Source organism: Pan troglodytes, chromosome 6 (genome assembly GCF_028858775.2).
Source record: "Pan troglodytes isolate AG18354 chromosome 6, NHGRI_mPanTro3-v2.0_pri, whole genome shotgun sequence".
In the NCBI taxonomy this organism is placed as follows: Eukaryota; Metazoa; Chordata; class Mammalia; order Primates; family Hominidae; genus Pan; species Pan troglodytes.
In genome coordinates, this window is record NC_072404.2 from 119,081,808 (window position 1) to 119,097,406 (window position 15,599).

The window sequence follows — 15,599 nt, forward strand, 5'->3', positions numbered from 1 at the left end:
AAATGGAATATGAGTAGAACAGCCAGCTAATCTAAACATGCAATGCAGAAAAGGTCAAAGTAAACCCAGATATAATCATATTCTCAACCAGTTTCTGAGTAAAAGTTTCTGACCAGACCTAAAAAGTGCATACTATCCCAAATGAGGAACTGGGAAACTATGAACTTTGTTAATCCCCAAAAGAACACATAAAAAATAAAGAAAATATATTTCTTGTGATACTTTTTCTAAAGACATTTTTTTTCAGCTTGAAGAGAATAAAGGCAAGATCAAACTTTGGAGATAGTAAATGTTAGTTACTTTAAAAAATTATTATAAGTTTGCACTAACATTTTTTGGTAATAAGTCATATATAGAGAAATGCTTGGGGCTGGGCATGGGAAGCTAAAACAATAAAAAGGAGAAATAAAAAGAGAAATGCTATACATGAAACATCAAACATTCTTTTAAGTTTTATATACTCTTAAAATGAAACAGAGATGAAAAAAACCGACTGGACAAAACCTATCAGTCAAGCCCAGGGACTGTGAGTTCCGTAGGGCAAGGACAATGTCCATTTTGTTCCTTGTTATATTCCAGGTCTTAGCACAGTGCCTGGCATATAGCAGGCATTAAAAAATATTTGTTAAATAGTTCAACAAATGAATGAGGGAATGACATGGAAATGCCCTTTAAGGTAATTATATTTTTAAAAGAAGATAAATTTATTGTGTATGCCTAAGATACATAACATGATTTTCTAAGACACATACAGTCATGTACCACATAACAATGTTTCAGTAAATGACAGACCGCATATACAATGGTGGTCCTATAATATTATAATGGAGCTGAAAAATTTCTATCACCTAGTGATGTCATAGTTATCATAACGTCATGGCATAATACATTACTCATGTGTTTTTGGTGATGTTGGTGTAAATAGACCTACTGTGCTGCCAATCCTATAAAAGTATAGCATATAAAATTATGTATGGTACATAATATTTGAAAATCATAATAAGTGACTTTTGGGTGTGGAGGGAAGTATTGCTCTTTGAAAATTCTCTTCTTTAGAATCTTAATAGACTGACATATTACCAAAGAAAGGCTGCAACACACCCAAAGGAAGCAGCCATCCTTCAGTGGGAGGTGGCTGGATGTTCTCTATCTCTTAGCAAGATGGGACTGTCACTCTCTAGGGAGCAGGGTCTGGAGATGCACAGAACCCACACAGCTACAGATGGTTTGCTCTGCTCCTCACCATGCTAAGGAGATCAAGATATGATTTCTACCTCTGCCATTCTGAATAGAACCCAGTGTTCTCAAGGTTTGCAGTGATAAAACGCTCTTTTAAGGATATATGAGCCCATAGTATACTGGGCCTGTAAAACTGGGGATGGTCTTTGTGAAACCAGTGAATTCCTGAGCTATTTGAGAGCAATGGGTGTACTGAGTCTCCATTTCTTTCTAAGGAGTTGATAATCATAGGCCCTGTATTTTGGAGCCTTAGCCAGCATAGGGGGCCATATTAGGGTTCTCATTCTGAGAATGCCTAAATCAATTACAAGTTAGAATTTCATGTTAATTCTGTTTTAGGATTGGGCACAGCGGGCTTGGTGTCTTGGAATTAGCCTGCTTCCTAGATGCTCTCCAAACTACAAATTTATGCCTGAATGCATTCAGATTGAGATAGTGTCCCCAGTTGTTGCTTGCTTTCTATCTGCATTTCTGGCTCTGAATGGGAATCCACGGCTTCCTTGGTTAGGCATTGCTTGAGCTTTCTCCTAGAATCTAACTCAATTAAATTCAGCACCTACATGAAGTGAAGAAATTAAGATTGGAAAAGAACAAAAATTGGAAACCAAAAACAATCAAGATGATAAGGACTGAAATCCCTCAAGGAGTTTCAGGATTGGGATTAGAAAGCGTGTTGAAATATTTTCTCTATTTAATGGCTCCATGTTTTTGCAGAAGCCATTTAACCCCTCTAGGCCTCAGTTTCTCAGGTTGTAGAATGGAACCAATAATATCTACTTGCTAGAGGTGTTGTTAGTGGCACAAATAATATATGAGGAAATGCATTTTGAAACTTCTAAGTGCTACAAAATAATCATTATTTCTAAATATATGTTTTTTTCCAAAACCATGCTATTATATTCCATATGCTTAGCAAAGGTGATGGAAAAATAGAAGAGCATTTCAATCTATTTTAAACTATTTTTCATCAGAATAGTCATTAAAATTCTTTGGATCAACTTAAAACCTTTAGTAACATGCATGGAATATGTCCCACAATACAACAGGTAAAAATACTGCAAACATTCATTCATCTTCAGGGCAGACTGAATCATTAATTAGAACTTTAAAAGCCCTCCTCCAAATTTTGGCAGATTATCAAATATTCTCCTAAAACAGGAAAACTTAATGCAAGATGTCTGATGCCACTTTTCTTACAGGTAAGTTTGCATTGTATAACACCGATCTACTATGTTAAAAATCCAAATGAAACATTCATTGAAAGTATGAAAAGAATTTTAAAAAATTGGTCTCGATTTTAATACCCAGCTATTTTTGTTCAACACCTATTCAAACTCCTATCATTTATATGCAATAACAATTCAAATCTAAACAACTTCAAAACCAATTAAATGTGTAACTTTGTAAGATGCATGAGCTCTTGATATGAAAAAACAAAAATTTTTGGAATTCAGGACTATTTTATTTTGAGCATCATGAAAATCTACTAGGTTTTCTTTAGCAGATGATTCTAAATCACATGTGATTTCCTGAGCCACAGCTTTTGATTGACATATGGTGAATATATATCAAGCAACTAAGCATTTATTTGGGGTAAAATAAAGGTATAAATTCTGCAGCTGGTTCTAAATTTTTATTTGTATTTCTAGCACTCCTAATGTACATTATTATATAATTATACTTGTTTGTACTTGTTTCATTATTTTAGCCTTGAACAATGACATACACTTTATGCTTCTAAGTACTAGTAGATTACCGATTTCTAAAGTCCCTTAAGTATGGCTCTTATGTGTTTCTCTTTGTCAATCAAAAATATTTTCCTACTTTGCCACTAAATGGATTTCCTTTACTTGACAAGCAGAACACAGAGTAACTAGGTGACAAGAATTTGCCATTCAGAAAATCATCAACAGGAAACATCAGTGCAAATTCCTCAATATAACAAGTCCTTGGCCACAACTCAGGATAGCAGTTTTCTAAGGTTGCTCCCTATACTCTGCTGAAAATGTTAATGACTTCACCTCTGTACTTGTAAAAGTGCTTACATTTGCCTCTACCATTGTTTTATTAGGTTTTCATCAAAGATGAACACCGAGGCACCTCTTAATATGATCTCCCTGGGGTCTAATGACCCTGATGATTCTTTCAGGCATCTGTAGCTTTACCATTTATTCTTTGATGATATCCTTTTTGTTGGAATGAGGGTATTGGGCATTTGGGCAATGCCAGCTTGCAGAGAGCTGGTGGCAGATGGAATGAAATCTGCCTGGTATGCCTTCCCCTCCACATGAGCAGAGAGCCATCCATTTCCTCCATTAAGGAGTTGTCACTCAGCCCACCCAGCTGGAAGACCATTTTTGATAGCCAAGCTGGCTGGTGGCAGACAATTCAAATACAAAGTGCGCTTTAAAAGGAAGCTAAAACAACATTTGTAGGAAAATTGAAAATGCATGGCTTCCACCACAGCCAATTTTTTAATGACTGTAATATTTTAAGTGATTATTTTTGCCACTTCAGATTGCTCCTTAGAGAGGAGAGGTTTTTTAATTAAAATCTAGGCAATGCAAACAGATGAGATATGAGGAACACAGGAAAGAGAAATAAGATGAATAAAATTAATTAAAATGGCATTGTTGGCAGAGTCATAAATTAGCCACTGTCTGGCTGGAAATAAAATATATTGGTATAGGAATTTCTGTATTAAAGTGAGATGTGTGCTACAGCCATTGGAAATTGACTAATTTATAGTCTACATATTATTGTGTTTTTCAAGTCTTTTACTATGCTATACCCATTATCATATAGAAATACATATTTCCTACATCCCAGTTCAACAGACTTTAAAGGTATAGACTTTCATGCTATATTAAAAGAAAACTTAAAATAGAAAAAGAACGATTTCTCTCATGAGGCAAAATAAATTTCTATCATTTACCACACATTCAATTTCTAAGAATTTAATGGCAGTTAAAAAACTGAAAACTTGGCTATAAATACAGTCCAGGTGCAGGAGGGCTGAAGTGCATTTTCTCTAGTCAACACAATAGATTCAACCATGGTGAGTGAATTTTATGGAGCTTAAGGAGTGTTTTTTTCTCATTAATTTCTGGATTCATTAAATACATTTGAACTACTTTGTACTACGATTTTTAAAGATTCAATTTATGGTATATTTTGTGACAAGCGTATATTTGGCAATAATTATGACAACTCTAAAATGGCAATAGTGACAGATTTGAATTGGAGTAATGAGAGGCAGAATAACAATGTAAAATTCCAAAGAGCAGTTGTTAACCTTGTCTTTGGGGATCAACTTGACTTTCACAGTGTTGGAGGCTTTTAGACTTGCCTCCTCAAATTAAGGGCAAAGATGCCAGGCACAGTGTGGGAGACTGCAAGATAACATGGAGTGGTTGGGTTTTACAGTAAAATAGACCTGGCTTTGAAATTAGAGCTATTTGATCTTGGGGAAGCCATTTGGCATCTCCGAGCCTCTGTTTTTTCATCTGTGAAATGGGGATAATTGTGAGCATTAGATAAAATACTGCAGGGAACATGCCTAAAGATTGCTGAGTCTTAGGAAATTTATAAACACTATTTCCCTCCTGATTTTTTTTCCCCATCTTCATTCATTAACAAACCTTACTTTAATGAATGAATGTCACTATGCAAGCTATTGTGCTAGGTGCCATGCTAGGTACAAAGATGATAGAAACTGTAACTATGTTTTTAATGTTCATTTGGAATAAATTTCACCTACTGAATATTGTGTTAACTCAATTAGTGATTGAATGTGTCAGCCTCAGACCAAATAAATAAATAAATAAGGCAAAAGATGCATTAGGCAGGGAGCTTCTGCATATTTGTTTAAATGATTATTTTCTGTATAAATTATCAAAATTAGTTGTTTCTGTGCTATTGCCACTCTTGTCATGGCGATCTGGCTCATTTCCATGTTTCACTAATGTTATTCCACATTAATTACTGTACAAATAGGCCTCATTGGGGGGAATTGTGAAAAGCACACTACTTACATTTAACCCTTCAGCCCCAAAGTACTCTTATTAGCTTAACGAATTATATTCTGGCTCATTCTACAATATCTTGTACCCACCTCTTGGGGGAAACATGACAATAAGAGCAATACGATCCAAAGTGAAGAACATCCCAAGCAAAGGGAATTTAGGTAGACAGCATGCAATTAACCATGCTGGAATCTGGCCAGGAAATCATAGTTAACATTCTGATTCTTAATGAAAAAAGACATGGGAACATGGGCTAGCCACAAGTCTAACTGAGCTCAGGTTTATCCTCATTAGAAAGCCACCACTCAAATCCCTCAAGTTACACACTAGATAGTTTCCAGTAGAGTGATAATGCAAAGCACATTTCTGAAAAGTAAATCTGATTTTCTCTTATTTGTCCTGTATATTGTCAGAATATAAAACCATCAAGTGAACTGCTGAAACCTTTTTTCTGAGGTGCCCAATCGAACATCGCATGGAAGATGAATTAGGTATGATAGTATTGCTGTGTCAGGGGGTTATATTCCCAAAAAGTAGGTTTAAAGGTGAATTCTACCTTGAGTGTGATCTTTCCTTTCACCATTTGTCTTAGATTTTTTTCATTAGCTTTAACTTGTGTTAAGGCTAAATTTTTCAGACAAATTACATTTTTTTTCATAATTTGATATATTTTTTCTCCATTGATGGTTCAGCAATTGTGACAACAGTACTAGATGGGTGACAGCAGAAGCCCAGAATAAAAGATTCAGTTCTTATTCAGGACTGGAGACTTGCCTAGTGTCCACTGGGACAATGAATTTGGCAAATGCATAAGGTACAAGAGCAACAGAAAATTAATAGACTCTTGTGTTCAGATTTAATGCTTCCCCTTAATGGGTTGCTGATTTACCTAACGTCTGTTGTCTTCATTAGGGCCTTTTGATGTTTGTTAAACTAGAAAAATTGTCTTTATTATTGGATATTTATCAATAGTAAAGGTAGTAAAGGGGAGGCAGTCAAATTCAAAGTAGTAGTAGAGGAAACATTAAGATATGACCCTTCTAAATTCAGTAACTTAGCTACTCTAAATCCTTGATATTAGTTTGCAAAATTTAACAAATTACTTTTTTTAAAAAATAAAATGTCTTTTAAATAGATGTGATCAAATCACAGCCTATTCTAAAGGAGGAACAGAGTAATCAGACATTTAGTGCTGATTTACTTCTTAAAACAAGTTGACATAAATGTGTAGAAAAGGTAATCTGGAATTCTTTGCTATCCACACAATGAACTAGGGTAATAAATAGAAAAAGATTAGCAGGTGCAGGCACAGCAATCAGAGTGGGAAGATTTCTTAAAAATAAAAAAAATATGTGGAAAGTATCTATCTCATAGTGATCTGCGTTTAATCTGTAGGTCAATTCCAGAGTTGACAGAAGCCAGTGATTTATGCCTTTGCAAGCTGAGGGTAACCAGGATAGCTGAGCAGATATAATTATTAACTGTGAGTGAGCAAAGCACTCTTTTTTTCTCTTTTGAAAACACAGACACACACCCACACAAACACACACACACCAAGTGTTCAAGGATGATTCACGCTTTCAAAATAAAAATTTTGGCTGCCACCAAAGACGAGCGTAAACAAACAAAATGAAGTAGCTGCCAGACCAATATTCACTTCCATGGCATATTGATCCATTCAGAAACACTGCTTCATGGGGTACTATTAAAGGATGAGGAAAACAAAAAAATAAAAACAAAAAGCCCTGCTCACAGCTCTTTCCAAATCAATTGTCCCTGGGTTCTCTGCGACGTGCTTCACTGACCTTTGCAGCTCTTGATAACTTGTGGAAAGCAGGCAGCTGCAGCAACTCCAGGCTGACGCTCTGAAAACTTACATATAATGTTTTTCTTTCAACTTAAAATTAAGAATATTCTCAGATTGCAGGATGTGTATTTGAGGAGTTGGGAAGAGATGACTTCGATGGACTTGCCTAGATGTTTCAAGAGTGACTGAGGAAAATTGAGCATTGAGCATCCAGGCTTTTTACAGACACAAAATGTTCATCTACTCTAGATATAAAACTGGATGGCAAGATCTTCCTCATGGTGCTGGCATCTACAAAGTATTCATGAAATGCTATCAATACTTCTACTATCATTATTATTACTATTATTTATCATAACTATGGTTACTACTATTTATTGTTATTATTATTAATCACTATGCAGTGTTCATGCCACTGCAAGTATCATTCCTGAATATGAGAATTCTGCCCAAGGTGATATGCTGAATCTTGTTACTGTATGTCTTAAATGGAAGGAGTGAAAAAAAAAAAATCAGTTCATAGCCTTTAATCCTTGACGGCAAAACCAAGACCATTCTCACAGAGCTGGTGCACTAGATGTTCCTTGAGATTAATCATTCCCCCACTACAGGTAGGAAGAATGTGCCTTTCATTCTTAAATGTGGAACACCCATCCACAACCACATGACAGACGCCCTGCCATGGCAGGAATAGCTATTCTAGTAATTGCAGATGATGAGCTGATACAGTGTACCCCTCATCTTTAGAATAGGAGCAGCTGGAAAAAAATACTTGATTATTCTAGAAATCACATACACAAGTACAAAGAAGGATACAATATTCTGTGAAAGAGGGCAAAATCATCATAAACAACAGTTGTGACAGGTGATTTGATACTGAGTGAGTTTCAGGCACCTTCCTTTGCTGAGTGCATGAGCTGCTTACTCTGGGAGATTACGAATGAGGGTGGGGCTCTGGGGAGCTTTTGAACTTGTAGCACTATATTTATTGGTATTTAAAGCCCTACCTCCTTGATAGTGAACAAAAGGCTGCTTAGGGATTTGTGGGAAATAAAAAATTATGATGGTAATTAGAAGCAGGATAGGAATGTGGTACACCTTTTCTTCCACATGGGAAGTTCTCTGTAAAAACACTGTAAGATGAGTCAGGCAAGGCCACGGACTTGTAAAAAGAAAGGAGGAGAAACAGATGGTGACATAAAGAATAGATTAATTCTGTAACCATTTACAGTCCTCCTCAGCTTTCCAACCCCAATTCGAAAAGCACAACAAATATAAGGCCAGGTTCTACATTAAAAGCTGATAGTGTTATACATCTATTTCATATTAATTACTAAAAAAGCCAACAGATGGTAAAGCCTTTTACCAACCCAGGGCTGATTTCAACTTGTGACCTACAATTATAATTCTCCAAATCATATAAAGTCCTGAAGCTAATTACTCTATTTGAAACTATTTGGTCTTATATCTGAAACTATTTGGTCTTATATCATTCTTCCCTACTTGAGATAAACAAGAATAGGCTCAGATGAAATGGTTTAGATAGTCCCCCCCGCCAAAAAACAGAAAGAAATATCTAAAGAAGACAAGAGTAATACGTACTGTGAATGACAATGGTTTATTTTTCTCTTTTCTATTTGACCTGCCACTGTCAACATTATTTTCAAGATCAGCAGTGGAGTGTTTACATACTCACGACTCTGTGTATTCCCTTGTTTTATCGACAGTAGCATTAAAACAGTCATTCGTAGGCCAGGAGCAGTGGCTCACACCTGTAATCCCAGCACTTTAAGAGGCTGAGGTGGGTGAATCACTTGAGGTCAGAAGTTCCAGACCAGCCTGCCTAACATGGCGAAACCCCATCTTTACTAAAAGTACAAAACTTAGCCGGGTGTGGTGGCGCACGCCTGTAGTCCCAACTACTCAGGAGGCTGAGGCACAAGAATCACTTGAATCTGGCAGGTGGAGGCTGCAGTGAGACGAGATCATGACACTGCACACTAGTCTGGGCAACACAGCAAGACTCTGTCTCAAACAATAACAATAAAAACTAAAATAAAAATAAAAAATCATTTGTAGCTAATAAAACTACTATACTTTAACAGTATCTACTATTTAATATTTTCTTATTTTGTCATGACAACATGAGGTGGATACTAGTATTATTCCTGTTATAGGCAAGGACACTGAGAGGTTAAATAGCTTACCCAAGACCACATGGCTAACAAATGGTTAAGCCAAGATTTGAACCCAGACAAGTTTTAACAATTATGTTATATCCAGTCCCTTTCATAACATTTTCAGTGTCTTTAAGTCATCACTGAATTAAAAATTAATCTTCCTGCCTTATAAACTAGACCTTCTTGATATTTTTCCAGCTTTTCTAGGTTGTCTGAGATCCTGTCCCAGTGGGATCATGAAGGGGCAAGGAGCCCTCAGCACAAAAATGTTGTATTCATTAGCCAGAGATGCAATGCTAAGAGAGGAAGCATGCATGATCTGCCTGAGAGATGCTTTGGGGTGAGTGAGCCCCAGCTTTGGTGAAGAGTGGGAGGTTTCCAGAGAATCTACTGGTAGATTCCACAGAAAGCCAGTTTTGATCACTTGCCAGGCCCAGGAATCAATGCCAGCTCACAATAATACCTGCCTCTTGCCTCTTCTTCTTCTTCCAGATCCAACCCTGGAGGGTTAAGGATCTGAAACTAGTTGGGATTGGGGGTGGTGAGTGAGGAGGGAGAAGGAGCTGACCACTGTCCCCATTTCTACTGCAGGAGACCTACATTGGAGGTGAGCAGCTGTGGATGAAATCTGGAGCTTGCATTATCATCCTTAACTGATCATATTGATAGTGAACTGAGGTATCTGGGAGACTAAAGTAACTAGATGACTCTTTTGGTCTATCAGCAGTCTTGGGACCTACCTAGTTTCATGCAAAGAGGGCAGGGATAAAGGAGCTGCCACAGCAAATTTGAATGACCAGTGGAAAAAGAGTGGCATTTTTTTTTTCTGTCACCTGTCCCCACCCCGACAAGTCCTGTTTGTTCAACTTAATGGTTCCACTAGCACAAAGAGGAGGGAGACATTAGCTATGCAAAACTTCGCAGAGACAATGGCATTTGAACCGAGCCCCTAAAGATGGAGGGGAATTACTAGGAAGGGAATAGAGAAATGTCGAAAACTACACCTAAAGGAATGCCAGTGAGATTTTCTGAGTTGGTTGTATTTGTGACGCTGGAGCACAGTGGATCAGGAGATGAGGATGAAAATTAGGCTGGATGACTAACTACAATAGCAAAGACTTGGAACCAACCCAAATGCCCATCAATGATAGACTGGATAAAGAAAATGTGGCACATATACACCATGGAATACTATGCAGCCATATGGAAGGATGAGTTCATGTCCTTTGCAGGGACATGGATGAAGCTGGAAGCCATCATTCTCAGCAAATTAACACAGGAACAGAAAACCAAACACCACATGTTCTCACTCGTAAGTGGGAGTTGAACAATGAGAACACATGGACACAGGGAGGGGAACATCACACACTGGGGCCTGTCGGGGGGTTGGGGGGCAAGGGGAGGGAGAGCATTAGGACAAATACTTTATGCATGTGGGGCTTAGAAGCTAGATGACGGGTTGATAGGTACAGCAAACCACCATGGCACATGTATACTTATGTAACAAACCTGCATGTTCTGCACGTGTATCTCAGAACTTTTAAGTATATATAAAAAAAGAACTATAACAAAATCCAGCAAAATAAAAAATAAAGGATGAAAAAAGGTAAAAAAAATAAAAAAGAAAGAAAATTAGGCTGGATAAAAATTGGAAAGGGCCTTGAATTATATGTGAGGGATTTTGGCTTGTATCCTCTAGGCCTACATAGGAAATCATCAAAGGTCTTAAGCATGGAGGCAGCATAATGTAATTTGTGTTAAGGAATGATGCTAGAGTTTTTGCCAGTGGCATCCCTTTGGATGATCCTTGGTTCCAACATCTTGCCAGGCAGTTGGCTACATTAGACTGTTGATTTCTCTTTCTTTATTGTTCCAAGGCCCCTACTCTATTTCATCTCCTCTGTAGATTACTGAAAACACCTCCTGCCTTCATAAGGGAAATATTTTAATACTTTTTCTTCCTTAAATACACAATAGGTTGCCCATCAGTACCTAAGATGAACCAGTAACTAGAATTTTGAAAACAAAATCAGCTGTTACGATGTGGAAGAAAGGGAAGCAAACAGTGCTTGGGCTGCACTTGCTAAACTGTAATGTATAACAAAACCAGTCTTCTGGAGGAAGGAACAGGTGGTACGCATGGAACAAAGCTGGAGCAAGATCAAGAGACTTGAGAAAAACAAGAATCTTTTAACCTACAGCCAGAGAGTGATGGGGGAGAAAACCCACAGATAATTTAACAGGTGGATGTTGGGAAGAAACACAAGACAACCAAGAAGCACGTCAGTTACTCACTACTTGTGAGAGCAAAGCTATGTGGCAACTGAGAGCAAGAGTTCTAAAGTCAGTTCCTGGATTTGAATCCTTATCCTGTTACTGGTGAGAGATGTATTTTGGACAAGGTATTTAACACCTCTATGTTCCACTTTCCACATATGAAAAATGGGACTAACACAGCATCTTCTTTACAGGTTTATAAGGATCCAGTTAAATGAGATGATGATGATGATGATGATGATGGCGACGACGATGATGATGTGTGTGTGTGTGAGTCTGGAATGGTGAGTGCCTAGAACAGTAAGTGTTCAATAAAAAGTAGCTTTTATTACTTGGTCAAAGGTAATCTTATCTGTGTTTGGAAATTTTTCCGTAAATAGCTCCATTTTATAATTAAGCATCGCTGTTAGATGTACTCTTTGAGATAATCAAGATGGAAACACCTTGGAAATTTTTTTTTCAGATCATAGCTCACTGCACCTTGAAGTCCTGGGCTCAAGCGATGGTCCCATCTCAGCCTCTGGAGTAGCTGGGACTACAGGTGTGCACCACCATGCCTGGCTAGTTTTTTTTTTAATTTTTGTAGAGACAGTGCCTGGACACTATGTTGTCCAGGCAAGTCTTAAACTTCTGGCCTCAAGTGATCCTCCCACTTTGGCCTCCCAAAGTGCTGGGATTACAAGCATGAGCCTCTGTGCCTGGCCATCTTGGAAACTTTTAATGAGTAGGTTGAACAAAAAATACAACTCCAAAAACTAAAAGTCCAAAATAAAGCAACGTTTTAAACACACCTCATGACCAATAGGAACATTGAGATACGCTTTCTAATTTGCTGTATTTAGTTTTCACCTCAGAGGCCATCAAGTAAAGAAACAATATTTGACAAAGAAGTTGCATATAGTCTAAAGAAACAATTTTTATTTCTAGAATTCCAAATCACTTGGCAAAAGCAATTCTTTCATTCTCAGATGGTGGAACCAAAAAACAAAAGGGCAGTCATGTAAATGAATTAAAATGACAAATTCTTAGATATTATTAATGCATTTATTTGAGGTTTTAAAAAGAAACATCAGAGAAAAATTTCTACTTAACGGCCAAGTCAAAGATAATGTTATAAATCATTACTACAATGATTTTTTTTCCCTTAATAGACATAGGTCACTCGGCAAGTCTCAAACGTGTGATTGGAAAGCTTATGAGTAGGATGAGGGACCACAAAGCAAAGCATATTCCACATAAAGTTGTAATATAATTAAAATTACTACCGAAGCAAAACCACACCTCATGCATTTTTATCATGGGTGGTACCAAAGTACATGCAATGAGAAACCAAATAGCTAATTAGATTAGTGTAATGGCTTGTAAAATGAAACAGAAAGTACATTTATGCCATAAAGGGTACTCAGACCAAATGATAAATGACCATCATCACAAAATGATGTGAATCCCAGGCCCTGAGGTCTCCTGGGTTTATGCATCTGCTTGCCAGTGTTGAACAATGACAGCAGAAATTCCTCTTTTAATCAAGTGGTAGTGGGATATGACATACGCTATTCTGACGAATGTTTTTTTCTAGACTCATACAAAAGAAATCCATGGCTCTTGAAGGAGCCATGACTTCAGACTCCATCAGAATAAATTTCCATAAGGTTTACTGCTTGTATTGAGCAAAGATGATGCCTGTTCCCAATGTCAATTAGTATACTTTCAAATCAAAGCAACATGACTAGGGTTTGCCTTGTTAAGCAAGAAGTCATTTCCATCAGGAGAGTTCCTGTGTTGAGGGTTCACCAAATAATTTGTAATAGTTTTTCTGGTGCTCAACTCTATTATTAAAAGGAGGTGAGCATTCTCGATCTTTCTATTCTACTTGCTACTTTTCTTGTGATCCTCACCCCTTTGTAGCTCGGGATGTTCTGTAAGCCGTGAGACACATGTTAAAAAGTTCTCCAAGCTGTGTTTGTATTTTATTTTCATATGTTGGAAACTTGAGGGGATACAGTTGAGGGTCTCATGACATTTTCATATCACCTAAGTGCAATTTCATATTCCATGCACTCTCCGGGCAGGCAAGCCCATGATTTGAATCCCCACTCATAAGGCTAATGATTGCCAAATTTGGATCTTTCTCTGAGCTTCTCACCCAAACATCTAACCTCCCACCAAATAGTTCTTCTTGCTTTCCCTCAAGATAATCAAAATTGATATGTCCAAAGGGACTCACCAACTTCCCATGAACCTGCTCCTTCACTATGTTCCCTTTTCAATGAACAGCACCTGTCCATCCAGCTGCCTATACCTTGTCCCTGACATCTATCATTCCTTCATCTTCTCAATATGTCCCCAACCTTTTCTGTTCCCTGTCCTATAAATCTGAAATAGCCACATTTTTCCATCCTCTCACTCCTAATTCTGGCCAATATGATCTCCCATTGAACTACTATCATAAGCCTCCTATTTGGTCTCTCTGCATGCACTTTTTCTTCCTTCCGTTCAGTCCTCTATCCTCAAAGGGATATTTCAAAAACAAATATGATTGGCTCCTGTTTAAAGCACTTCAGTGGCTCTCTATCACCTTCAAGATAAAAATTCAAACTCTACAGAGTCTTGCAAGATCTTCAAGGTCTTGTCACTGGCCATATCTTCAAACTTTTCTATCACAAGTCTCAACTTAAAATGTGTTAGACAACTATTCTGAATTTTGCCCAAGACTTTTACTTTGTGCTTGCACCTTCCAGCCTCAGTTTGGGCTGCTATAACAGAGTACTATGACTGGGTGGCTTAAACAACAAATATTTCTTACAGTTCTGGAGGCTGGAAAGTCCAAGACCAAGGCACTGGAAGATTTGATGTTCGGTAAGGGCCACTTTCTGGTTCTCAATGTGCTCTCTGGGGTGTCTGTACCCTTGTCACTTAATTTCCTCCCAAGGGCCCACCTCTAATGCCATTGTATTGGAGTTAGGATTTCAACATATGAATTCTGGGGAGGTGGAGGGATACAAACATTCAGCCCACAACACAGCCTTAATGTATCTGATTTATAATTCTAGACACACGATTCCTCCTTCCTGGCCAACTCCAAATTACTGTTCAGTCTGTACTTGGAGTCCCTATTCTCCTACCCTGCCTTTGTAACCCCCCAGGTCTGGATTTGGTACTGTTATACTGTAGTTTCTCAATACTCTGAACTTCCCCAGCAAATCATAACCATTAGGCTGTTTCGTATTTGTATGCTGACATATTTAACTCCCCCAAACTAAACTGACATCCACACAATGGGAAAAGACACATCTGCCTTTTTGTGGTTATATTCTCTGGGTTCAGCCCAGTACACAGCACAGTGAGTTCTCAAAAATACTTGTTAAATGAATGAATAAGTGAATGTTTTGTACTAATGACTTTCCATCCTTAAAAGGTAGGGTAATATAAATAAGTATATTATCTGTTCCTTTAATAGTGGTTTTGGTAAAATGGCTATCTTTATACAATTTGGTTTATTGAGCTTCACTTTTAGAAAGGAGATGAATGATTAAAACAACCCAAAAACCAAAAAGAGCTCTAACCTTAACTGTAGCTCCTGGGAAGAAAAGCCAGTTGCCTGTGTCCACTGGGTCGAGACTATCTTCTAAAACGACTTGTCTGTGAGCTGAATTGATGATCAAGATGTTATCTAAGGCCCAGCAGGCTTCATACACTTCACCTACACGAAGATTTTCCTGCTTCCACTGAAACTGGACATTCTCCCCTTTGGCGTCCTCAGGAAGGTAGAGGATATGGATGATCGTGCTGACATTGGAAGGGGCTCTGGAACATACAGAGAGATGGCAAGTTTAGCAATGCTGACTTTTTCTTTCTTAGAGATGAATTTTGTTTCTTAAGGTTGTAGTTTCATGATCTCAAGAATGTTATATTTATTACAGATAAAATAGCCACAATCTCATAGCCCTTAAATCTTTTAATATTTGCTGACTATTAAGATTTTCATATGGAATGATGACAGTTCAAGTATTAAATACCTACAAAAGGTTTACATGGAACACAAGTCAGGCACTAAGTATGTTCAAATAAGTC

At 37.6% G+C, this 15,599-nt stretch overlaps 1 protein-coding gene across 2 annotated transcripts in view; it reads right to left on the reverse strand.

Moving 5' to 3' along the window:
* The window catches only part of RELN (reelin), a 522,571-nt gene that overhangs the window by 220,208 nt on the left and 286,764 nt on the right, over positions 1–15,599 (reverse strand). For both annotated transcript variants that reach the window (XM_003318728.5, XM_054656222.2), the window contains exon 10: positions 15,092–15,332. In XM_003318728.5, the coding sequence (XP_003318776.2) occupies positions 15,092–15,332 (241 nt within the window). The remainder of the gene's footprint in view (positions 1–15,091; positions 15,333–15,599) is intronic.